Source organism: Parambassis ranga, chromosome 21 (assembly GCF_900634625.1).
Source record: "Parambassis ranga chromosome 21, fParRan2.1, whole genome shotgun sequence".
NCBI classification, from domain to species: Eukaryota; Metazoa; Chordata; class Actinopteri; family Ambassidae; genus Parambassis; species Parambassis ranga.
The window spans coordinates 6,021,335-6,048,681 of NC_041041.1; the positions used below are offsets into that span (position 1 = coordinate 6,021,335).

The 27,347-nt window shown below is 43.2% G+C and overlaps 2 protein-coding genes and 1 long non-coding RNA gene across 3 annotated transcripts in view; 1 reads left to right on the plus strand and 2 right to left on the minus strand.

The window, feature by feature from the left end:
- Positions 1-27,347, minus strand: part of LOC114426624 (uncharacterized protein DDB_G0283697-like) — a 403,048-nt gene that overhangs the window by 147,160 nt on the left and 228,541 nt on the right. The window lies entirely within an intron of this gene.
- Positions 8,286-27,347, plus strand: part of LOC114426642 (interferon-induced protein 44-like) — a 114,838-nt gene continuing 95,776 nt past the window's right edge. The window contains exons 1-8 of the mRNA XM_028394178.1: positions 8,286-8,425; positions 8,632-8,667; positions 8,757-8,790; positions 10,071-10,272; positions 11,069-11,221; positions 11,380-11,545; positions 12,005-12,105; positions 12,207-12,777. Coding sequence (XP_028249979.1) covers positions 8,404-8,425; positions 8,632-8,667; positions 8,757-8,790; positions 10,071-10,272; positions 11,069-11,221; positions 11,380-11,545; positions 12,005-12,105; positions 12,207-12,365 — 873 coding nt within the window. The 5' untranslated portion in view covers positions 8,286-8,403 and the 3' untranslated portion in view covers positions 12,366-12,777. Of the gene's footprint in view, positions 8,426-8,631; positions 8,668-8,756; positions 8,791-10,070; positions 10,273-11,068; positions 11,222-11,379; positions 11,546-12,004; positions 12,106-12,206 lie in introns of the transcript that reaches the window.
- LOC114426677 (uncharacterized) lies at positions 13,711-14,995 on the minus strand. Its single transcript, XR_003669375.1, has 4 exons — positions 14,954-14,995; positions 14,340-14,378; positions 14,034-14,267; positions 13,711-13,835 (listed from the first exon to the last, which is right to left on the minus strand). It is a non-coding gene; the product is annotated as an uncharacterized LOC114426677 (long non-coding RNA).

Consider the following 27,347-nt stretch of genomic DNA (forward strand, 5'->3'; position numbering starts at 1 on the left):
TGTGCAGAGTCACAGAGGAGCTGGAGTCTGTTCCAGCTGTCACAAACTCTGAAGAGAGGCAGAGTAAAGATACCAGCAACAATATAAACAACAGATTTTACAAGTTTGTTTGTGGTGCAGACCTTAAAATCCAATGATTGTATGGAATTTGGTCTTTTAAGTAGTTTAAAGTTCAGATTTCAGTTGATAGTCTACATTAAGTCTATATTAAACTAATTATTGTATTATTATTATATATTGATACCAGCCTGTAGTGAAATTAAGCTGACAAGCTGTGTGTTATGTTTCCTGTGGTTTTGTCTTGTCCCCTGTATTATTTTGATATAGTCTCATCTCCCTTGTGTTTGCCACATGTTTTACTTCCCCTGTGTTTCTGCCCTGATTGTGTCTTGTTGCCCTTGTCTATTTAAGCCTATCCTAACCTAGCCTCTATTGTGCTCCTTTGTTTGTTCTGGATTGTCCTGTTTGTTCGTGTTACCTTGTGTGCTTCTTGTGGATTCCTATTTTCTAGTGTGTTCCTGTGTGTTTTTCCGAGACTCCCCTGGATTTACTTACCTGTTTTTAACTTCTTTTTGTGTTTCTGGATTTTGTGAAGAGGCATTAAAGCTCAGTTTTTGTTGAACATTTGTCATTTGATTTTGTTTGCAGCTGGGTCCACCTTTTTACTGAACATCCCTGACACTTCTTTTGTTGATTGGATGTGAGCGGATGAACTTGATTGGCTACACTGTAATATAATGCAATCGGTTGCCATGTAATTCCTGCTTCTGTGTCATCTCTCCACCTGTGTTGTTTTTTCAGTGTTTGTATGTCTGACTTGGTTTCTATACATCTTGAGGAATAACACAAAAACTGAGATCTGCTTCTAAATGCATTCACATGAATAAAGGTGCACAGAGAATAAAAAGAAGTGTTTCAATGCTCAGTTTTTCATTCATTTTGAACAAAAGTACTTTGTAAGGGCCAGACCTCTTCCATCTGCAGCCAGCTCTTCACCTGAATCTTCAGTTTTTACATGAACTACATTTAAATGACCACATATATTCGAAACTTTGGTCATCTCAATCACCTGGAAAATCTGACGCCATCTTAGACTTATGGAGCAGAGAGCACCAATGTTCTGTTATTCTGTTAACAAGTGTTGACAATGAGGAAGTGCCAAAAGCTGCAGTTCCTCACATGGCCACTTGGGGCTGAAATCTCCATAGAGTTGCATGTTAACATCAACTTTTACAATACAAAGCTTAAAAATAGTTTTAGTTTCTACATGATTTCCAACCAGTTAATTATCAAGAATTTCTCCAAACAATTCCACCAATAAAACATAAGTTTGACCTTTGAATTCCCCTCAGGGATCAATAAAGTAGTATATATCTATCTATCTTGATGTTCTTATCTCAGGCTGTTCTTTGCACTGTTTTGATCCTCCCACCGTGAGTTGATACTTTCTCTTTCCCCTGCAGTGAGACTGCACCGACATCTTAAGAGCAAAGGTTCATTTTTCTCCAAAGTCACGTCATTACATGAAAGTTGGATGCATGTGTGAAAGCTTGTGTAACTTATACAGCAGAGAACAATCATCCTCCGTTTTGTTTCAGCTCTGTTAGAGTTTCCACCCAGGTGGAAGGTAGGGGTGGGCGATACTGAAGATTTCAGTATCGATCCGATACCAAGTAAATACAGGGTCAGTATCGCCGATACCAATACCGATACTTTTACTTTGAAATTTCATGATCATAAATAATCATTTTTTTGCCTTCTTTTTTTTGCCTTTAAATAGATTATCGTGATTAGCAGAATAATAATACACAAGAAACATTTGTTAAGTAAATCAAGCTGCAAACAAAAGTGCAGAACTGTTTGAAATTTTAACTTCACAATCATGTCAGCAATGCTCCTTGTGACAGCCATGGCTCTTTGTGAATCATGTAGGTGAAACAGCATGACTAAGATACTTTTATAAAAGTTTAACACCTATCTGCATGGAGCCTAAATATGAAGAATAAAGATCCTTCAACAGTTATCACCAAAGCATAATCATATTAATCATACTGAAATACATATATGAGAGTGGGTAACGTATTGCGACACTTCCTGTTTCGACACTGTCCTGTTTTTTCACTTGGTGTGCGCTGTTGGTGCTACGGACTTTCTGCATTAGACATATTGTGTTTGCTTTTATTGTGGTAATACACAAGCACCGTAGTGTTAGAGTTAAGTGCACCAGTTTCTGGGTTCCCTTCTCGTTTACCACTGTAGCGAAGCTCACCGTAACTTAGCGGTTAGCATTAGCGCTTAGCATGGCTTCTTCCACTCGCTCTGCATCTCCCTCTCCTGCTCACTGCACGGTGTGTGACATGTTCAGCTACTCCTCTGCCTCCTTTAGTGAGCGTGAGGTGTGCACAAAGTGTAGCTTATTCACAGTCTTGGAGGCGAGGCTAAGCGAGTTAGAGGGTCGGCTCCGCATGTTAGATAATAGACCTGTAGCCACAGCAGCTAGCCAGCAGCAGTTAGCCTGTGCGGACCAGCCTGCCTTAGCTGATGTTATCCGCACCCCGGCAGCCCCTGAGCAGCCGGGAAGTCAGAGAGGTTGGGTGGCGGTTCGAAGGAAGCGTAGCCCGAAACAAAGGCCCGTGGTTCACCACCAGCCGCTTGACATATCGAACCGTTTTTCCCCACTCGGCGACACACCCGCTGAGAAGCCGACCCTGGTTATTGGCGACTCTGTTCTGCGGCATGTAAAGCCGACACCAGCGGCTATAGTTAAGTGCATCCCAGGGGCCAGAGCGGGCGACATAGAGGGTAGCCTGAAGCTGCTGGCAAGAGATAAGCATAAATACAGTAGGATTATAATTCACGTCGGTGTTAATGACACCCGGCTTCGCCAGTCAGAGGTCACTAAAGTTAATATTGAGTCGGTGTGTAATTTAGCTAAAACCATGTCGGACTCCGTAGCGTTCTCTGGTCCCCTCCCAAATCTGACCAGTGATGACATGTTTAGTCGCATGTCCTCGCTCCGTCGCTGGCTGTCACGGTGGTGTCCAGAAAATAACGTGGCCTTTATAGATAACTGGGAAACTTTCTGGGGGAAACCTGGCCTTATTAGGAGAGACGGCATCCATCCCACCCAGGGTGGTGCAGCTCTGATTTCTAGCAACATAGCCAAGTTTATTAGACCAACCTGACAACCCAGGGTCGAGGCCAGGAGGCAGAGTCGCTGTCCTACACACCTCTCTGCTGCTTCTGGAGGCCTGCCGCCCTCAGTTAGAAACACATTAAATACAACTACACATAGAAACACTAAGCTTAATAATGTTATTGAAGTGGTGACGGTCACACGTCCTCCCACAGTTCATCAAGCACACAAGTTAAGATATATTAATCATAATAACCTCATAAAAATACACACTAACACACACAAACACATAGAACAAGGTAACAGAACACTCAGGTGTGGATTGTTTAACATACGATCCCTACACTCTAAGTCGCTCTTAGTTAATGATTTAATTGTTGATCATCACACTGATATACTTTGTCTCACTGAGACTTGGTTACAGGGTGAAGAATATGTTGCTTTAAATGAATCAACTCCGTCCTGTTATATTAACTGTCATGTTCCTAGAGTTACAGGTCGCGGAGGAGGAGTGGCAGCAATCTACCGCTCCAGTCTTCAGATGAATCCTAAACCTAAGTCTACTCATACTTCTTTTGAGAGTCTCACTCTCAGCCTGTCTCACGGAAGCTGGAAGAAGTCAGAATTTGTTTTACTCGTCGTAGTGTATCGTCCACCTGCTGCTGCTTATTCAGAGTTCCTGCTGGAGTTTTCAGACTTCTTATCAAGTTTAGTGCTTAGCACAGATAAAGTCATTATAGTGGGTGACTTTAACATTCATATGGACGTCGACTCCGACAGTCTGAAGATTGCCTTCAACTCACTCTTGGATTCAGTTGGGTTCTCTCAGTTAGTAAATGAACCCACACACTGTCACAGTCACACCCTCGACCTGGTTCTCACCTACGGCCTGGAAGCTGAGAACCTGCTAGTGTGGTCTCAAAATCCTGTTCTTTCAGATCACTCATTAATAACCTTTGACTTCTCTCTTTCAGACCTACCAGCACCTAAGGAAAAGGTCTACTACAGCAGATGTCTGTCTGAAGACGCCGTAAAGCAGTTTAGGACAGCAATCCTACCAGTACTCCCCACAGTCCCAAGTACTGATGGGGGTACCAACTTAAATGTTACTCCTGCAGAGCTGGACCGCTTTGTCAACAACACTGCAGACACACTACACTCAGTCTTAAACAGGATTGCTCCACTGAAGAAGAAGAAAACTACAAACCAGAAGAGGCTAGCTCCGTGGTACAACTCAAACATCCGATCACTGAAATGGATTACACGAAGGATGGAGAGGATGTGGCAGTCCTCTAAATCAGATGACTCCCGGAGGATCTGGAGAGACAGTCTGCTGACGTATAAGAAGGCCCTTCGTAAAGCCAGGACAGCCTACTATTCATCACTAATAGAAGAAAACAAGAACAACCCGCGCTTTCTCTTTAACGCCGTGGCCAGGCTGACAAAGAGCCACAGCTCTGTGGAGCCTCGCATTCCTGCAGCTCTTAGTAGTGAAGACTTCATGAACTTCTTCACTGATAAAATCACCACTATTAGAGGACAAATCAACCACAATCTCTCTGTGACCGCTGAGGATACACCGCCACTTCTGGAAACGGATCCTGATCTAACTCTGGACTGCTTCGCGCCCATCGGCCTCCCTGAGCTGACCACCAGCATCAGCAAGTCTAAACCTACTACCTGTCTTCTGGATCCGATCCCTTCACAGCTCCTCAAAGATGCTATTCCTCTGATCGGAGACTCTATATTAGGACAGATCAACTTGTCTCTGGGAACAGGATATGTACCACAGGCTTTTAAAACTGCTGTGATCATTCCGATACTTAAAAAACCTTCACTGGACCCGGACGTCCTAGGAAACTACAGACCGATCTCCAACCTCACCTTTATCTCCAAACTACTCGAAAGAGCTGTTGTAAGTCAGCTAAACGACCACCTGTGTAGTAACAGTCTGTTTGATGCTTTCCAGTCTGGTTTCAGAGCCCATCACAGCACAGAAACAGCACTGCTTAAAGTCACCAATGACCTCCTCATGGCATCGGACCGGGGTCTCGTCTCTGTACTCGTTCTACTGGATCTCAGTGCTGCCTTCGACACCGTAGACCATCGCATCCTGCTACACAGATTGGAACACGAGATCAGGATTACAGGAACAGCACTGCGCTGGTTTAAATCATATTTATCTGACAGATTTCATTTTGTTCACACTAACGATGTGTCTTCCACAGGTACAAGGGTTAACCACGGTGTTCCACAGGGTTCTGTGCTCGGACCGATCCTGTTCACCCTCTACATGCTCCCTCTAGGAAACATCATCCAGAAGCACGGCATAAACTTTCATTGTTATGCTGATGATACCCAGCTGTATTTATCCATGAAGCCTGAAGAAACGGAGCCGCTAGTCAGACTACAGGCGTGTCTAAAGGACATAAAGGACTGGATGTCCTCCAACTTTTTACTATTAAACTCGGACAAGACTGAGGTCATTGTTTTTGGACCGAAACATCTCAGAACTAGTTTATCAGATAATACTTTCTCTCTGGATGGAATTACTCTGGCCTCCAGTACGACTGTGAGGAACCTTGGAGTTATCTTTGATCAAGACATGTCGTTTGTCTCTCATATTAAGCAGGTCTCCAGGACCGCTTTCTTTCACCTGCGTAATATTACTAAGATCAGGAGCATCCTCTCTCAGAGTGATGCTGAAAAGCTCATCCATGCTTTTGTCACTTCAAGACTGGACTAGTGCAACTCTTTATTGTCAGGATGTCCACATTACTCCATCAACAGTCTGCAGCTGATCCAGAACGCAGCAGCTAGAGTTCTGACAGGAAGCAGCCAAAGGGATCATATCTCTCCTGTCCTAGCGTCTCTTCACTGGCTCCCAGTGGACTCAAGAATACACTTCAAGATCCTTCTTCTAACCTACAAGGCTCTTCATGGACTTGCTCCATTGTATCTGCAGGACCTGATTGTACCATATGTTCCTAATAGGACACTCAGATCTCTGAGTGCAGGTTTACTAGTAGTTCCTAGGATTCATAGAAGTAGAATGGGAGGACGAGCTTTCAGCTATCAGGCACCGCTATTATGGAACCAGTTACCAATCTGGGTCCGAGAGGCAGACACTGCCTCCACCTTTAAGACTAGACTTAAAACTTTTCTGTTTAGTAAGGCGTACAGTTAGCCTTAGACCTAGTGTGTAGCACAGCTATGCTGCTCTAGGCCTACGCTGTCAGGGGCACAAACATGATCCACTGAGCAGTTTCCCTCTCACCCTCTAACCTCTCCTTTTCTCTCCTTAGTCTGGCTCACACTGGTCTCAAGACCTGGATGATGACCTGCAGTCCGGCCCGTGAAGTCTCTCTTGCTCTACGTTGTCGGGGAGCACAAACACGATCCTCTGAGCACCCTCTGACCTCTCCTCCACTCTCCTTAGTCTGGATCATACTGGGTAATATCGTCTCATAATCTGTGTTAACTGTCTTCCTTGTAGTTCTGTGCCTCGCTCTCGCTCTCTCTCTTTGCAGGTCTCAAGACCTGCATACTGACCTGCAGTCTCTCCTGTGCTCATCGACTTCACTAGCCCCTGCTGCTCATCTTTACTATCAAATTACTATTCCTACTTATGGACCGACGATATATATAGATATCTATTGCAATATAATCACTGTTTCATCTTGCTGTCATGTTTGCTCTGTACTGTACCATGTTTGTATCATGTTTGCTCCTCTCTCTCTCTCTCTCTCTTTCTCCTTCATCCTCTCTCTCCCTCTCTCTCTCTCTCTCCCTCATCCTCTCTGACTAGCAGCAGGACTGGTTCCCCCTTAAGTTGACGGGTCCTGCTCAAGGTTTCTTCCTCTTAAAGGGAGTTTTTCCTTGCCACAGTGCTCTTAGGGGGGTTCCTGTGAAGCGCTTTGAGACAATGTCTGATTGTAATATGCGCTATATAAATAAAACTGAATTGAATTGAATTGAATATCATTATATAAACTTATATAATTACATTATTAGATATATTTTGGAATTTGAGAAAAACGAGATTTATTTCAGGTGGTGATATGACAGTTCAGTCATTCTGCTAAAACTGCATGTCTTATTACTGCACTCAGAAAGACAATATTAATTCATGCTGCAGATTACTGAATCTAAACCTTCACTTTTTTAAATCATCTACCTGGATATTTATGAGTGTTTTGCAGTAAAGCCTTTGTCAGTGACCACTGTCTCTGGTTCATGTTTGGGGATCTGCCTCTTCCTCCTCCCTCTGTTTACTCTGCAGGTCGAGGTCTTTGGGCTCTGCTGCTTTATGTTTGTGTAAATGAGTTGTGTTTCCACAGTGGCAGGTCGCTTTCCTGCACCTCACAAGTAGCAGTTTCTTCTTCTCGTCTGTCGCTGTGAAATAACTCCAAACAGCGCTCCTCTTCCTCTCTGCTGTCTCCAGCACGCTAGCTGCACTTTACAGCCAATCAGGAGCTCCGTCTGCTCCGGCCGAGTGGAGAAGGAGGGGGAGGGGCGGAGTGTGCCTGCGCACTGAGCAGAGTGAGAGAGGAGCGCTGTCTGCACCGCGAGTAAAGTTGCTGAAGATATAGAAGAGAAACTTCCACAGAAATATCGATCTAATCACGCCAGTATCGAGTAATTACTGATCCTAACGTTGGTATCGATACTATCGATATTTAGATCGATTCGCCCACCCCTAGTGGAAGGTGACAACAACGGTTTAAGTCTTAATTAACATTCCTGAATGTGGTGATTTATTGATCCCAATAACAGAAATGAACCACTGATCCTGTCTCACAGCAATCACCGAATCCCAAATCCCCTGTGGGGATCAATAAAGTAAAGTCCTAATCTTAATTAAATACAACAAAATGCTGCACACACGAATAAGTCAAACGCTGCACTTACAGTACCTGTGTTTTGGGTTTTAATGGTAAGACCTTTATATGTTTTACTATTTGATTTTTTATTGGTTTTATTGCAGTGTTTCAGATTTTATTTTCACTTCATCGGTGGAAAAACTATGTGACATCATTTGGTCCATGTTTTACCCTGTTCTTCTTCTATGTTAATTTTTAACATGTAATAAAAGGTGAGTGTGAGAGAGAGGGCGAGACGGAGAAAGGTTCCTGTATGCTGACGGTCTCACAGCAGGGGAAAGTGAAAGTCAAAATTACATCCAGTCACAATCACATACAATACATAATCACATACATTTTTAACAGCGCAGCTGTGACAGCAAAGTCAGCAAGGACAGCAGAAGGATGGGCACAAATCAGTCTACGGGTGAGGCTGTTTCTGTATAGATTATACATTGCTATTATTTTATGGTGATGAACACAGAGAAGGTATTTTCTTTTGTTTGAATTTGTTTTGCATTAGCTGTTACGACTTTATTAAGACTGAAACTTGAATATAATGTAATATCTATTAACAAACTGTTTTATAATCCTTTGATTTGACTTAAATATTGTGACTTGGATCTGTTCCAGAAAAACAACCTGCTCCTGCTCCTGCTCCTTCTCCGCGTAAGATCTGTTTATTATTATTCAGACTCATTTGCATCATTACTCTATTAGTCTGAATGATGTTCATGAATCTGTAAAATTCTCCTCAGTTCTTGATGAGCCATGGAGGAAGGTACCCTGGGGGTGAGTTTATAGTTTTGATGTTTTTGTGTGGTTGCACTTTGTTAAGAAACGTCAGTTGAGACATTAATCACACTCAGACATGTTGAGGAGAGAGACGACTGTTTGCAGACCTGTTCCAGATATGCAGACAGAAGTTAGCTCTATAATTTTCCATAACTGTTTGCTTCAAATCAACAATAAGAGCAGAATGAACCAACAGTTTGATCTGTAAAGAAAAGGTGTTTTGCGAGCTCGAATCAAATGTTGTTATAGTTGGATAACTGTTACTTATCGAAACAGGCAGTCTAATGTCTGCTGTTTGGAAAACAGCAGATTATAATGAGTTAGATCATTTTAATATTATTATATATTTAAGTAAATTGTAATACTAACAATTAACAGTTATATTTACTCTGTAGAATTATTTCAACTGTATATAAGGCAGCATTACTTCTGACTGAGTACACTAGTTTTCCTCTTATAGTTTAATCAACAGCAGATGGGGAGGCTGAAACAATTTTATTGGCTTTTTACTAAACAAAGTAAAAAGAGGAGGACTGAGGAGGAGGACTGAAGAGGACTGAGTCATGAACGACTTGTTCAAACCTCCAGGTTTATTTATTGACTCTGGACTCATGAGTCCTTTTCTCAATTAACTCGTTCAGGTGAGTCACTATTTTGACTGACTTTGAAGAAGGGAGGAGGCAACTTTGTCTATATAAAAGACTCTAAGCAGTAATTATTATCAGGTAATGTTAAAATAATCAATTTTAAATTATTTTATTTTTCATATTTGAAACCTGGAAAAAATGACAACTATTCATATACAAATAAATTGACGATATGTGTGTGTGCGTGTGTTGCATAGCTAATTACAAAAAGTTGCTAGCATGTTTAGATTAACCTAGAGTTAAATGCATTATGCATTGTATGCTTATGAATAATGTTTGAAATAATAGTTTTATTTTGTATCTTATTAGTGAATGTAAATGAGTTTGATAGTGTGTAACAGAATGACATATATCAATTCTATCCTTGTGACACACTCACATGTAGACACAATGAAAGTTAACATGTTAGTTACATTGCTGAACACCGCAAACTCTCATCCTCATATTGGCCATAGAACAAAGACATTCAACCTGGAAGACTTTATTTGTGTCCTATGTCAGACCACACTTCGACTGTTTTCAGCTGTTGTTAGGTTTAGCTAAAGGTTTGTTCTTGTGACATGTGTGTGTATGAGTGAAAACCACCAGGCCCACATTTATTTTTTATTCTAAAATTATCTTTCTGCTCAGAAACAATAAGGAGAATCTTCAGTATGTGCAGAACTACAAGCCAGAATATGAAAACATCAAACACCTCAGAGTTCTTCTGTACGGCCCAGTTGGAGCAGGAAAGTCCAGCTTCATCAACTCTGTCAGTAACGTCATACGACGCAGATATGGGATTCCTGCTGCAGCCTCTGCAACCACCAGTGATACAAGTTTCACCAGAAAAGTGAGCTGCCTCACTATGTGTGATGGACACATAGTGTGTTTGTCTGTCTTTAGTGTAGTGGCTGTACTTTGAGTTTGTTAGTGTGGGTGGGGTTTTCTTGACAACATAATCTCTTTACATTGGCTCTTTACAAGAATTCTACAAAGTTGTCATGCACACATGCAGTCAAAAACTTGTAGCTTTCTACTATTATAATAATTACTCCTTGGGCACTAAATAAATGGCCTATTTTCTACTACCCAGAAGAAATATTAACCATGTAAAAAATATTATATAATCTCAAGGGATCAGTTATGAACTGGAACTTACACTCAGGAATGTCTTAAAACTGAAGGATGAACTGATTAATTTTTGGTGATCTAAGGTCACTGTGACCTCAAAAAGCAAATTCATTCACTAATTGTGACAACTCTTAAATATGTCTGACATATTCTTCAAGCATATATTCTCCAATCACCCATCAGTATATCAGGCTCAGAGTAACACAGGAAGAAGACAAAAAAATTACTGTAGTGAAATTTCAATTGTCGCCTCACACTTACAAGAAACATTGTTAAACATTACAGGATCATTGTTTGTCTTGATGCCAGTGATGACTGTGTATAACTGTGTTTTCCTTTGACTCCTTGATTTCCCCAGTTTATTTAGTTTCTAGTGTTTTTAGAATGGATATGTTGTATTTCCTGTTTTATTTTGAAAGTCCAGTTTTCCCTGTGTGCCTATGTTTTACTTCTTCTTCATCTTGATTGGTTCAACCTGTGTCTTGTTAACCATTGTGACTTTTCTTGTGTTTCAGTATGAAACTCATAGATTCCAGATAACAAGAGAAGGCCAGACGACATATTACCCTGTTTTCTTCAATGACATAATGGGTATGGAGGAGAACAGTGGCATTTCTCTTACAGACATCAGACTGGCCATGAGGGGACATGTCAAGGAGGGTTACACGGTACATCTGTCATTTTATTTAATCAGACAGACTTACAACACAGGACTCCATCATTCATCTAAATACAACCAGTAGTCCTTCCTCGTGGAGCACAAGAGTGGGCAGCTGCTGTCCTAGGCCACACTTTATGTTAAAATGCATTTTTCACTGTTTTCCAGTTCAACCCAGTTACTCCACTGTCAGACGGTAATTACTACAACCGAGCTCCCTCTGAAGATGACAAAGTTCATGTTCTGGTTTGTGTTTTATCTGCCAACATGCCAACAATTACACCGTCCATTCTGCATATGACGAGCAGGGTCAGACAGACAGCAAGTGACCTGGGTAAGAGCTCTTGTCAGGATGTTGTCACATTTCTTTTTCTGAATGTCTTCACAATTCCAGCCTGCACTCACCAGACAAACTACAGCAGTGTTTTTTTTTCTTAAACTGATCAAACAGAAAACAAAAGTTGGTTCAAAATAAGAGAAAAGACTTTAGACAAAAACTCCCCCATTGGCAATATACCATTACAGTGATATAAATAACTCCTAATATGTAAACTCTCTTTTGATTCTATATTTGTATTGGTAGATTATCATTTTATATATATAGCTTCTCTTATCGTTTGCTTTCTGTATCTGCTGTTGCAAAAATGCAGTTTCCCCATTGTGGGACTAATAAAGGTATTCTCAACCTTAATATATTTGATTGTTCAATTAGCCATTAGTCATTCTTCAGGTAATATATCCAATCTATCAAAAATTTCAAAAGCCATCATTATTTATGTCTGTGTGTCTGCAGGGATTCCTCAAGTGGCGATGATTACCAACATTGATACAGCCTGTCCTGAAACAGAAAAAGACCTGAAGAATGTGTACAAGAGCAAACATCTGCAGAAGAAGGTCAGTTACTGACATTCACAGAAACTAAATTATTTCATTTGATAATAAAAAAATATTTATATCAGATTCAGAGCTCTAAGCATCATTTTGTTTACATTCAGATAAAAAAATTCAGCTCAGACATAGGAATCCCAATGAACTGCATCTATCCAGTGAAGAACTACAGCCATGAGATCGACCTGGACGATGACGTGGACACTCTGATCCTGAGTGCTCTGAGAAACATGATCAACTTTGGAGACGACTTTGTTAAGAAATAAACAAATGTATAAACAAACTGTATAACCTGCACACAAGAAATAAATGCAGGAAGTGTGGATGAGTGAAAGCTCTGTATTTGAAAATCAGCTTGTGTCTGTAGGTGAGATCTGTATGTTATTTCTTTCTCTTTATGTTGTTCATGCATGTCACATGCTTAAATAAGATAAGATACAAATCATCAAGTTAGAGTTGAAATATGTTTTGAATTTTAATGCAATCGGCCATTTGTTTATTTTTATGGGTGGAGCTGAAATTATCTCAGTCAGGTGTGTCTGTGTTATCAGTTGGGTTGAAAGGCTGTGTCGGTTCCATGCTAAAGAGTTTTTTTGTCAGTGTGATTGTTTTTTTCTGTGATGAACTTTAGAGATGGCTATACTGTGATACAGAAGAATAAATTAATGTTTGAGTCTTCTTTCTGTCCTGTGAGTTGCCACAGAGCTATGAAAACAATGGGTTTGGGTCCTACCACTTGACCCAAAAATTGTGCATCAACGTGACAACCAGACTTTCAGCTTTATGCTGTAAAAGTTGCAGCAACTGCACTGCTGCCAATAACTGTACAACTACTGTCTAATAATATAAAGTTAATATGGTGTCACATTTTCCAGGTAATTGAAATAATCGATATGAATATGAAGTGAAAAAAAATGAAGTGGCACTTCCAGAGAACTGAAAAGCATGCTGTAAATGTTTTGTCTTTCAGATTTCAGTCTTCATGCAGGACCTTAAAATGAACATTTTTCATTTTACACTAGGATGCTCACAGTATTCTGGTGTTTATGTGTCATGTTACCTTTCTAAATTCTCCAAGCAGATGCAACATAAATCATTGAATACGCCACAAGTAAATATTATTAAAATGCTATTATTAATTACTATTAATAATTGATTAAAAATAAACATCAAATCTTTTTCCACCCATTTATTATTGTCCTTTTATGTCATGTAGGGTCATGTAGCCTAGATATTAACAGTATAATTAGAAGATATATAATATTGAACAATAAAATATCAAACACTTCCACCTGATCACCCCTTTGAAGTGCTACACTGATACACAAGTGTTACACTGATCTCAGGATCTGTTATTATTAACAACCCACTGATAATGCTCATTTAGAAGCTGGCCTATTCTTGGTAGTGTTTTTTTGTTGTCCCTTGAGAAGTATACAAACTAAATCAGACACAAATAAGTCTGGAAAAAAACACAGAGATGATACAGGCAAACAGTAAATGACAATGAATTACACTACACATTGTCCAGACTAGACAGGAATCTAGAATCATAGCTTTAGCCAGTTGTGTTGTTTTAAGCTCTTGATTTAATATGACCTGATTAAATGGGATGAGAACAGGAACCTCCAACACAAACCTTGGATCTTCAAACCATTTCCTTCCTCCGAGTACATACTCCTCATCTATGGTGTGATGCATCAGCACCACAATGGCTGGTTTATTGTTGGATGACACTGAAAGGCCAGAGAGACAATTGTATAATATTCTCAAAGAGGAACATACAGCTGCAAACATGATCCCATTTAAACTCCAGATTACTCTCTCAGCTCATCCCCACATTCATCACTTCATTTAACATTAAATATCTGAGGAATGACTTTGAAATGTCTAAAACAAATGCAAATGTATCTTTGTGAGTCTCTCTCCATTACCTGCGGGATGTCTCTTGACTGCTTCCACATCAGAGCCAGCACGGGATATGATTGGACAGAAGACGACGATGACGTCACAGTCCGCCAGGGATGATGTCTGCACCCATGTACATATTCCCTTTAATTTATCCAGTATGGCCTTATGAGCACCGAGTGTCTCACCCGTAACAACAGGGTGAATCTTAACTATTTGCAGACACATCACAACTGACAATGGCCCCAACAGGTCGGTCACTGTGAAATGATTAAGAATAGTTAGTGTTCATCAAAGATCAAAGATTCACTGCACATTAGCAGCAGACTCACCTCTTCAGTTTAACTCTACAGGAGTGGATGCTGTTTCTTCTAATGGGAGACACAGTTCAGATTCATTAACACAAACATTTGTTGTCTTCTGCACAGACCTCTGTATAAACCACCATTTCTTTTGCAAACTCACATCAGTTTGTCTTTTAAAAAATGTAATGGTTCATGTCCACACAATGCATTGTGGTTGGGTGATGCGTCTGATTTGCAAAGAGTTGAGGACTTATTGAGATAAGGCTAATTCTATTATTTTTGATAGACGATATATATGCAGAAATATATATAAATAAATCTTCACAAACATTCTGGCAGTTTTGTACAGACGTGCTCGTTACTCTCACACATAGAAACAATAGATTGCATTACATGATTGTTTCTAACAGGACGTGACTGCGTGGGTGTTTGCATAATATTATTTATTATTGGAATAGTATTGGAATTAAAGTAAGACGTTAACAACATTATATGTCACATCAGCATTAGGCTGGTAATGCAAAAAATTACAAATTTACAATACAAACAATACAATTCTAAATTGACGAGGAATTAGAATGATTTTATTTTATTCTGTTTCGATCAGGTAAAGTTTAATAAAGCTTTGAGGTGACACTCACCGACGAACTGATCAGCTGCGCTCGCTTTATGTGACTGTGTCTTTATATGATCTCATGTCTTTTCTATTCACAGTTTCACTTTCATCGCGTGACTTAGAAATTGTTTGGTTATCGATTTTGCGTGATAAAAGGAGGGACTTAAATTCAATTCAATTCAATTCAATTCAGTTTTATTTATATAGCGCATATTACAATCAGACATTGTCTCAAAGCGCTTCACAGGAACCCCCCTAAGAGCACTGTGGCAAGGAAAAACTCCCTTTAAGAGGAAGAAACCTTGAGCAGGACCCGTCAACTTAAGGGGGAACCAGTCCTGCTGCTAGTCAGAGAGGATGAGGGAGAGAGAGAGAGAGAGAGAGAGAGAGAGGATGAAGGAGAAAGAGAGAGAGGGAGAGAGGAGCAAACATGATACAAACATGATACAGTACAGAGCAAACATGACAGCAAGATGAAACAGTGATTATATTGTAATAGATATCTATATATATCGTCGGTCCATAAGTAGGAATAGTAATTTGATAGTAAAGATGAGCAGCAGGGGCTAGTGAAGTCGATGAGCACAGGAGAGACTGCAGGTCAGTATGCAGGTCTTGAGACCTGCAAAGAGAGAGAGCGAGAGCGAGGCACAGAACTACAAGGAAGACAGTTAACACAGATTATGAGACGATATTACCCAGTATGATCCAGACTAAGGAGAGTGGAGGAGAGGTCAGAGGGTGTTCAGAGGATCGTGTTTGTGCCCCCCGACAACGTAGAGCAAGAGAGACTTCACGGGCCGGACTGCAGGTCATCATCCAGGTCTTGAGACCAGTGTGAGCCAGACTAAGGAGAGAAAAGGAGAGGTTAGAGGGTGAGAGGGAAACTGCTCAGTGGATCATGTTTGTGCCCCCCGACAACGTAGGCCTAGAGCAGCATAGCTGTGCTACACACTAGGTCTAAGGCTAACTGTACGCCTTCCTAAACAGAAAAGTTTTAAGTCTAGTCTTAAAGGTGGAGGCAGTGTCTGCCTCTCGGACCCAGATTGGTAACTGGTTCCATAATAGCGGTGCCTGATAGCTGAAAGCTCGTCCTCCCATTCTACTTCTATGAATCCTAGGAACTACTAGTAAACCTGCACTCAGAGATCTGAGTGTCCTATTAAGAACATATGGTACAATCAGGTCCTGCAGATACAACGGAGCAAGTCCATGAAGAGCCTTGTAGGTTAGAAGAAGGATCTTGAAGTGTATTCTTGAGTCCACTGGGAGCCAGTGAAGAGACGCTAGGACAGGAGAGATATGATCCCTTTGGCTGCTTCCTGTCAGAACTCTAGCTGCTGCGTTCTGGATCAGCTGCAGACTGTTGATGGAGTAATGTGGACATCCTGACAATAAAGAGTTGCAGTAGTCCAGTCTTGAAGTGACAAAAGCATGGATGAGCTTTTCAGCATCACTCTGAGAGAGGATGCTCCTGATCTTAGTAATATTACGCAGGTGAAAGAAAGCGGTCCTGGAGACCTGCTTAATAACAAACGACATGTCTTGATCAAAGATAACTCCAAGGTTCCTCACAGTCGTACTGGAGGCCAGAGTAATTCCATCCAGGGAGAGAGTATTATCTGATAAACTAGTTCTGAGATGTTTCGGTCCAAAAACAATGACCTCAGTCTTGTCCGAGTTTAATAGTAAAAAGTTGGAGGACATCCAGTCCTTTATGTCCTTTAGACACGCCTGTAGTCTGACTAGCGGCTCCGTTTCTTCAGGCTTCATGGATAAATACAGCTGGGTATCATCAGCATAACAATGAAAGTTTATGCCGTGCTTCTGGATGATGTATCCTAGAGGGAGCATGTAGAGGGTGAACAGGATCGGTCCGAGCACAGAACCCTGTGGAACACCGTGGTTAACCCTTGTACCTGTGGAAGACACATCGTTAGTGTGAACAAAATGAAATCTGTCAGATAAATATGATTTAAACCAGCGCAGTGCTGTTCCTGTAATCCTGATCTCGTGTTCCAATCTGTGTAGCAGGATGCGATGGTCTACGGTGTCGAAGGCAGCACTGAGATCCAGTAGAACGAGTACAGAGACGAGACCCCGGTCCGATGCCATGAGGAGGTCATTGGTGACTTTAAGCAGTGCTGTTTCTGTGCTGTGATGGGCTCTGAAACCAGACTGGAAAGCATCAAACAGACTGTTACTACACAGGTGGTCGTTTAGCTGACTTACAACAGCTCTTTCGAGTAGTTTGGAGATAAAGGTGAGGTTGGAGATCGGTCTGTAGTTTCCTAGGACGTCCGGGTCCAGTGAAGGTTTTTTAAGTATCGGAATGATCACAGCAGTTTTAAAAGCCTGTGGTACATATCCTGTTTCCAGAGACAAGTTGATCTGTCCTAATATAGAGTCTCCGATCAGAGGAATAGCATCCTTGAGGAGCTGTGAAGGGATCGGATCCAGAAGACAGGTAGTAGGTTTAGACTTGCTGATGCTGGTGGTCAGCTCAGGGAGGCCGATGGGCGCGAAGCAGTCCAGAGTTAGATCAGGATCCATTTCCAGAAGTGGCGGTGTATCCTCAGCGGTCACAGAGAGATTGTGGTTGATTTGTCCTCTAATAGTGGTGATTTTATCAGTGAAGAAGCTCATGAAGTCTTCACTACTAAGAGCTGCAGGAATGCGAGGCTCCACAGAGCTGTGGCTCTTTGTCAGCCTGGCCACGGCGTTAAAGAGAAAGCGCGGGTTGTTCTTGTTTTCTTCTATTAGTGATGAATAGTAGGCTGTCCTGGCTTTACGAAGGGCCTTCTTATACGTCAGCAGACTGTCTCTCCAGATCCTCCGGGAGTCATCTGATTTAGAGGACTGCCACATCCTCTCCATCCTACGTGTAATCCGTTTCAGTGATCGGATGTTTGAGTTGTACCACGGAGCTAGCCTCTTCTGGTTTGTAGTTTTCTTCTTCTTCAGTGGAGCAATCCTGTTTAAGACTGAGTGTAGTGTGTCTGCAGTGTTGTTGACAAAGCGGTCCAGCTCTGCAGGAGTAACATTTAAGTTGGTACCCCCGTCAGTACTTGGGACTGTGGGGAGTACTGGTAGGATTGCTGTCCTAAACTGCTTTACGGCGTCTTCAGACAGACATCTGCTGTAGTAGACCTTTTCCTCAGGTGCTGGTAGGTCTGAAAGAGAGAAGTCAAAAGTTATTAATGAGTGATCTGAAAGAACAGGATTTTGAGACCACACTAGCAGGTTCTCAGCTTCCAGGCCGTAGGTGAGAACCAGGTCGAGGGTGTGACTGTGACAGTGTGTGGGTTCATTTACTAACTGAGAGAACCCAACTGAATCCAAGAGTGAGTTGAAGGCAATCTTCAGACTGTCGGAGTCGACGTCCATATGAATGTTAAAGTCACCCACTATAATGACTTTATCTGTGCTAAGCACTAAACTTGATAAGAAGTCTGAAAACTCCAGCAGGAACTCTGAATAAGCAGCAGCAGGTGGACGATACACTACGACGAGTAAAACAAATTCTGACTTCTTCCAGCTTCCGTGAGACAGGCTGAGAGTGAGACTCTCAAAAGAAGTATGAGTAGACTTAGGTTTAGGATTCATCTGAAGACTGGAGCGGTAGATTGCTGCCACTCCTCCTCCGCGACCTGTAACTCTAGGAACATGACAGTTAATATAACAGGACGGAGTTGATTCATTTAAAGCAACATATTCTTCATCCTGTAACCAAGTCTCAGTGAGACAAAGTATATCAGTGTGATGATCAACAATTAAATCATTAACTAAGAGCGACTTAGAGTGGAGGGATCGTATGTTAAACAATCCACACCTGAGTGTTCTGTTACCTTGTTCTATGTGTTTGTGTGTGTTAGTGTGTATTTTTATGAGGTTATTATGATTAATATATCTTAACTTGTGTGCTTGATGAACTGTGGGAGGACGTGTGACCGTCACCACTTCAATAACATTATTAAGCTTAGTGTTTCTATGTGTATTTGTGTTTAATGTGTTTCTAACTGAGGGCGGCAGTCCTCCAGAAGCAGCAGAGAGGTGTGTAGGACAGCGACTCTGCCTCCTGGCCTCGACCCTGGGTTGTCAGGTTGGTCTAATAAACTTGGCTATGTTGCTAGAAATCAGAGCTGCACCACCCTGGGTGGGATGGATGCCGTCTCTCCTAATAAGGCCAGGTTTCCCCCAGAAAGTTTCCCAGTTATCTATAAAGGCCACGTTATTTTCTGGACACCACCATGACAGCCAGCGACGGAGCGAGGACATGCGGCTAAACATGTCATCACTGGTCAGATTCGGGAGGGGACCAGAGAACGCTACGGAGTCCGACATGGTTTTAGCTAAATTACACACTGTGGAAATATATGGTCAAACTTGGTCAAAATATATGTTTGTCTGCATATATGGTAAAAGTGTATGGTTGTTCATAGATCAAGACCTCTGGCTGAGGTCATAAAGCATTCTGATGTTTAATGGTGTGTTTAGATATTCGAACTGCAAACCCCTTAGTTGACCCAGAGATGTAAACACAAGCTTACCAAAGAGACAAGATATACTCAAGGCCGTAACAGGAGGATCTGTGAAATACACACACACCCTCACATCAGAAATATGAGTGGGAGAACTTCAATGTCTTTTAGTTTCGTATACGCCTTCCACCTTGTGATTATTGAATATGCATGTTTCACTGAAAAACATTACCTTTTATGCCTTTCTATGTAAATGTAACCACACCTTGTTGTCAGATTAATAAAACGAGCCTAATGCATGGGACGGACAGAATGCAAATGGTCAGCTGCAGGAGCAGATCGAGGGGTCTGTATTGAGCTGTGCATTCTCCCTTTATATAAAGGCGAAACTGAAACTGATCAGTACTGGTTTTCATTCAATGTTCTGTGCTTCGGGGACGGAGTCTGGGAATCCGGGGTGACCAGATTAGGTCACAACAATTGGGGGCTCGTCCGGGATCAAAGGGCAAAAAATCATCCTCAGATCCGTCAATTGAACACAAGGGCCGATTACGAACAGACAGAGGACACGTGGCGCCAACAATAAGGTAAGCAGACCTTTTATATCTGCATTGACTACTCTAAAATGTAACGTGTCCCGAGTCTTAGTAGTAATCTGTCTGTAAAAGCAAAAAGAACATTGACTGAATGAATTTAACTGTATGTGAATGAATATGACTACAGTGAAATAACCGTAAGTGAATGTATATGACTACGGTAAATGAGTAATGACTACAGCTGTTTAAGAGATAAGTAAATGATGCCTGCAGAGGGATAATGCCTGCAGAGGAATAATGCCTGCAGAGGAATAATGCCTGCAGAGGAATAATGCCTGCAGAGGAATAAGAGAAAAAGGGGTAGCAGAAAATCCTGAGTGTGGCGACTCCACCGGTGCTCTGACGAGGGGCCGGAAAAGCTGGGTTTGAGGCCCGGGGCTTGAGGAACCCTAAATCACTACAAAAAAGAGAGAAAAAGGAACAAGACCAGGCAGAAAACACAAGGTATGCATGTTGGACTGACTGGAAACTGAAACAATGACCGCACTAGTTAGGCGGGAGTTGAAGTAAGTCAACAGGCTTCCAAATTACAGATATATAAGATTCTGGTGTCACGGACAGAGGCTAGTCTCGAATCCATTGGACTGAGTACCAGGGACACAGCGTGCCATATTTCTCAGTCGGCCAGAATCTAGAAAAAAAAGGAACTCTTGAGACTCATAAACTGTGAGTCGTCTGAGATAAAGACGACAAGACCAGAGAGTAGAGAGTAAATAATGAAATAACTGTGAGCCGTTCTTACACTGGACGGCAAGACCAGAGAATAAGTCCTGTGAGTTCATGAAGCACCCCTAAAGAGAAACAAAGAGAAGTGAAGATACAGTACTGACACACACACACCGAGCTCGCAGTATAAATGGGTAAAGCATGAGTGTGGAATGTGTATGAATGCCAGAGACGAGGTGAACTGAAGCAGCAGCACTGCTGGAAACCTTAATTGGTGTAAACGTAAAGCAGTGGCCTGTTGAAGTAGGTTCACTCACGAACTGGATTAGTGTTTTGTTGTGCACATACTTTTGTATATATTTCTGATGTGAACATAGTTTCTGAACTTTTCTAACATCATAGTTTTGTTAACTCTTCTGAGCACAGTTTTGCAAATAACACATTATTATTAAGCTTTAGTTTTAATTTTCACGTAATCACATGACTGAGACTTTGATGACTGACGACATGGACGGAGATTTTAACAGAGACACTGTTGATGATGGGTGGGGTCCGAACAGCCCACTAAAAACAGTAGAAGCTCAACTGATTATTTTAGAGAAAGCGCTGCATCAGGCTTTTGACTCTAAAACCGCATCTGAAGAGATGACTCAGATGAGGGAGGCAGTCATTAATTTGCTGGGAGAAATAGGCCGTGGCATGAAAGATAGAGGTTGTTTACAGAAGGAGTTTTGGAGAAAGGAGGGTGAAGCGAAGGCAGAGAGGGAGAAGGCCAGGAAGAGTGCAGAGCAGTGTGGTTGGTCTAAGAAAGGGAGATTTAAGAGGGAGCAGGAAAAAGCAGAGGAGAAGAGAGCTCAGTGGGCGCGATGGGCTTTAATAGGTCAGGGTGTAACTCACCTCATGACTGAGAAGCCCAAAACACAGGATGCCAAAGCAGAAAAACCTAAGGATCCCCCACCGTATACACCACCCCCTCCTACTGCACCACCATCCTCTCATTCATCTGCTGGATTATATCCAGTTTTACAAATAACTCAAGGCACACTGGCCATAACAGACATGCCTGATTCCTCTGAGGCGTGGTCTGATGACAGCTCTCACACGTCCCAAGTGAGTAGTGTGTCTGCTTTACCCTCGGGAGTTAGCACCCGTGAAGGGCCTCCAGAGGCCCCTGCCCTTTCACCTTTCCAGCTGCGAAAGGACAGAGAACTGAGCTGCGATGGAGCACTATGTGTTGCAGCTGAAGCCCCGCTGTCACACAGAACACAGACACCAGACATTGTGAACACAAAGCAGGGAGAAATAGACAAGGTGCAACAGTTGCAGGAGGAATTAAAGGAGTTGCGGGCTGCTATAGCTCAGGACTTAACACCACACACATATGCACACGCTAACCCCCAATTTGGAGACGCTACACTTCACGTGGGAGGCGTGTGGACAGACGGATCACAGGAAGGGAGGACAGCTGGAATTCAGATGCAGGTCGAGGGTGTTTGGTCCGCGGAGCAGGGAGAGACGTTTGAACTATTACAGAGACAGGCCAAGGCTACTGAGGAGTGGTTGAAAACACATGAAGCCGAACACTTAGCACACAGACGCAAAACACACCACATGACAACTAGATCCCAAGGACATGATAATACACAGACACTCAACTATCAGTTACCACTGATTCAAACTGAACACCAGATCAAATATCGTCCATTCCCACTAGGTGATGTACAGGCACTAGTGGATAAATTACCTCCAGTGGCCGAAGGTGGAGCAATGTGGCTGAGTCAACTTGACAGTCTGACAGCAGGCCACAGACTCGCTCTAGGTGATTTTCGGGCCGTTATTTCTAGGTGTCTTACAGCTTCAGAAGTGAGGGACATAGAGGAGGACGCCGCCACTACTAGACAGAGAGATGACACACCATTCACTCAGGTCAGCACTGAAATAGGCAGAGCACTAAGACATAAATATCCTCTGCCTGCTGGAGCCGCCATTCCCACTTTGAGATGGGACCCCAAACAGAGTCCAAGAGAATTTCTTAATCAAAGCAAAGACACATGGATCAAACACACCGGGTGCCACCCTGGTAACCCAGGCATTCAGAGGGTGTGGTACAGGACCGCCGTCCTAAACGGGGTTCCTGAGACTGTAAAAACTGCCATGGATAATAACCCAGACATGGCAGGGTGTGATTCCAGTGTGTGGGAGAGACATCTAGTGCATCATTTGGCACGTGCCCAAGACGCAGCACAAGCTGACAGTAAAGATGTCCAGGATTTGCAAGCACAATTATTGAAACTACAATTGAGGCCAGACAGAAGGCCAGACAGAAGGCCAATGACAAAAAGAAAGATAAAAATAATAAAGTCATGGTTGTCACTGAAAGCTCTGACGCACCTCCTGTCACACCTTGGGTGCCTCCATCACCTTATTCTCCTGATTATCAGCAGCCTACGGGGTCCTACAGGGGGTACGGATCAGGGAGGGGCAGATGGAGAGGCAGGCGCGGAAGGGGTGGAACACTTAGGGGACAGCCGAGGGGAGACCCAAGTCGTGACCGCTGCTATTACTGTGAGGAGTTGGGACACTGGGCCAAAGACTGTCCACACAGACAGGGACAGTATGCCCGAGGACGTGCAGCGTCTGGTCCACGGAGGGCTTCCTCCCGCCCCCCAGGACCTACATTCACTGGACAGTTTCCTGTTTCCGGCTGGGGACAGTGGGATTGTGACTTCTCACAACAATGACACACCCCACAGAGCAGCTCAGATTACATCGGCACGGCAGACCCGATGTTATCTATGCAAGTAGAGGATGAGACACTGCCTTTTCTGGTGGATACTGGCGCCACCTGTTCTACACTGTTTCAATCATCTTCTATGGAATTGTCCAACAACTCTATCACTGTGATGGGCTTCTCTGGGGATAAACAGACTCTGCCTATAACCACTCCCATGACTGCTCAGTTGGGACATCAGACTGTTTCACACTGTTTTGTACACTCACCTCTTCTGCCTCTGAATATACTGGGGAGAGACTTGCTGATTAAGTTTGGAGCATCTATTTTGTGCGGCCCAGACGGGCTGACAGTGACACTGCCGGACGGCGCCATGTTCCACTGTAATGTTGCAGACACAGGCGGACAATATCTGATGAGACCTGTGACTGACCCATGTGCTGACATCTACTGGGGCATGTTACATCCTGAAACTCCCCAGAACCCAGGAATCCTTTCTGCCTACCTGCGGTGGAAGCCCTGGATAGCGCAGGTCGAACCATATGTTTCTCCCCCTGACCCCCCTCATGTGACTCTATTTTATGACAGGCAGCAAACTGATTGGTACCATGAGAAGTTTGCGCACTCCCTAGAGGGACAGGACTGGTCTATTACAGTCCGAGACATTTTTGTGGCATCTGAGGGCGTGGCAGCCGGTGTGGACCTCACTCCAGAACAAATGTCTTGGTACATGATGAGTGACGAAGGGCATCCCCACGTCTCATTAGCCGTACATCCAAACCACCAGGCCAAAGAACTAGGTGGCATGGTTAAACGTGCCATGGGGCAATCAGACTGGCAACCCACACCTTTACCTCAAATCATGTATTCTCCATCTGCTAAAGCATACAAAATAACTGTTTCAACTATGAACACTGTCACTCTGGCACATGAACTGCTTGCTAGACATCATGGTAGAGAGAAAACTGATCATCCTCTGGCACAGGCTGTGATTGACAGCTTGCCACCACATTTATGGGCAGACGGCCCCACTGACGTGGGTCTGGTGGACTGTGAACCTGTGACGTTTCAGATTAACACACCAGGCCCTTTGTGGATACCACAGTATCCACACAAGCCAGCAGCCGGAGCTGGCATTGCAGATACTATTCATGGACTTTTTGAAAATGGCGTGCTGGAACTCTCTCACTCAGACTGGAATACTCCCATCCTACCTGTAGAAAAGAAAGGGACAGGTAAATATCGCATGGCACATGATCTGAGGGACATTAACGCTGTACTGTCAACCCCCACGGTACCAGTTCCGAATCCATACGTGGCATTGGCCCAACTGGATCCTTCACAGAGCTGGTTCACCTGCATAGATTTAGCTAATGCTTTCTTTTGTCTCCCTCTGGCACCTGAATGCAGAGACATTTTCTCATTCACATATCAGGGAACACAGTATCGCTACACCAGGCTACCTCAAGGTTTTGCGCTCTCCCCCGGTATTTTTAATCAGGTTTTGAAACAGATACTCAGTCACTGCACCCTCCCAGAAAACACTACACTCATTCAGTACGTTGATGACCTTCTTATCGCAGCTCCAACGGCAGCAATCTGCCTGGATGCCACGCAGGCTGTTTTGCAACATCTGGCCACAGCTGGTTTTAAGGTCAGCAAATCTAAACTCCAATTAGTCAGGAAACAAGTTGCTTTCTTAGGACGCATTGTTTCACAAAAGGGGGTCAGCATATCGCCTTTGCACAAATCTACCATTTTGCATCATCCGCGTCCTGATAAAGTGAAGGACATGCTCTCATTTCTCGGTCTGACTGGTTACAGTAGAAACTTTGTTGCTAACTACACGGGCCTCACACAACCTCTCAGAGACCTTGTCAAAGAACATGGCATGCGTAATGTGTCAGCTCGCCTAAATTGGACGCAGGCCGCGGAACAAGCATTCATTGCTCTTAAACAATCTTTGGCCACTGCAGCAGAACTAGCCTCACCTGACTACACTTTACCTTTCTATTTGGATGTCTCTGGAACGGATGCCTGCATCAATGGCATCCTGTTCCAGAGAAAAGGGGGAGAAAGACTAATACTGATGTACATCGGTGCCCCCCTGGACAACATGGAGAAAAGACACCCTCAGTGCACACAACACGCAGCAGGAATAGCTAAGCTAATTCAAAAAACCGCACACATGGTCATGGGACACCAGCTGTATGTACTGACAACACATAGTGTAGTGGCATACGTGAACTCAGAGATATTCACACTCACCTCATTGAGACAGAGGAGGTTGAGCAAGATTTTAGAAGCACCAAACATCACCTTCACACATGAGGGCATCAACATGGCAGACCAGATAGGAGCTGGAGAGCCACACACATGTGTAGAGAGGGTAACCAGAGAAGAAAAAGTCAGAATGGATTTACAGGCCACACCACTAACAGAGGCCAGAAATCTGTTCACAGATGGGTGCTGTTTTAGACATGACACAGAAGGACTCAGAGCAGCATACGCGGTTGTTGAAGACACAGGGGAAGAAATGAGAACACTGAAAGCAGAAAGATTAGAGGGACAGCAGTCAGCGCAGAGAGCCGAGGTGAGGGCAGTGATTGAGGCACTAAAGATAGGTCGAGGACAGGACATCAATGTTTTTACTGACTCAGCATATGCGGCAGGAGCAGTGCATGTGGAATTAGGACAATGGCTGAGAGCAGGTTTTCTCACTGCAACTAACAAACCTATACGGCATGAGGCTGAAATGAGAGAGCTTGCTGAAGCTCTGTTGTTGCCTAGCAAAGTGGCTGTGATTAAGTGCAAGGGTCATGGAGCGGGAACTGACAGGGTCACAAGAGGAAACAATGCAGCAGATCAGGCAGCAAAACAGGCAGCAGGCTATGTTGAGCGAATGATTTTTATGTGTTCAGAGACAGACTTGCCTCCCCCTGTTGATTGGACTGATTTGATGCAATTGCAAAACAAAGCCTCTCCACAGGAAAAAACACTGTGGAAAGCTAGAGGGGCGACTGACACAGGAGGAGTATGGAGAGGGCCTGACGGACGCCCCATACTGCCACCTGGACTGAGACAGACTGCCATGGAGGAAGCGCATGGGGTAGGCCATGTGGGAGTGGCACAGATGATGAAAAATCTTGAGCACTGGTGGCACCCCTACATGAAAGACATGGCTCAGTATTTGATCAGAACATGTGACCAATGTTGTAAATACAACCCCAGACCGACTATCAAACCAGAAATTGGAAAATATCCTCTAGAGACCAAGACAGGTAGAGAAATAATCATTGACTACACAGACATGGTTGACTCTGTGAGAGGATACAGATACATTTTGATGTGTGTTGATGCATACTCAGGATGGCCAGAAGCCTGTCCTGCAAAAAGAGAGGACAGTAAAACAGTCATTAAGTTCCTGATTAACACCTACATTCCCAGACATGGTTTCCCTGAGAAGATCAGATCTGACAATGGCACACACTTCAAAAATAAAGACCTCCAGCAGGTGGAGGCAATGCTGGGACTTAAACATGCTTTTGGTACAGTTTATCACCCACAGTCTCAAGGCAAAGTTGAGAGAATGAATCAATCCATCAAACAAAAATTGGCCAAAATCTGTGCGCAGACAAGCATGAATTGGCTGGATGCATTACCTTTAGCCCTAATGTCTATCAGAAGTTCAGTAAATCACTCTACAGGACTGACACCACATGAATTGCAGACAGGAAGAGCTTTTCCAGGACCACATTCTAAACTTCCTTTGATGCAACATGATGATCAGATGTTAACCTCTAAAGCTTATTTCCACGAACTGCAGGGTTTGGTGACCAACTTTTCCAAGCAGGTACAGGACCGACATCCAGCAGCTGCCAGCGGGGCTCCGCCTGAGGCTGACTGGGTGCTTCTGAGGGTCATCAAACGGAAGTGGTCGGAACC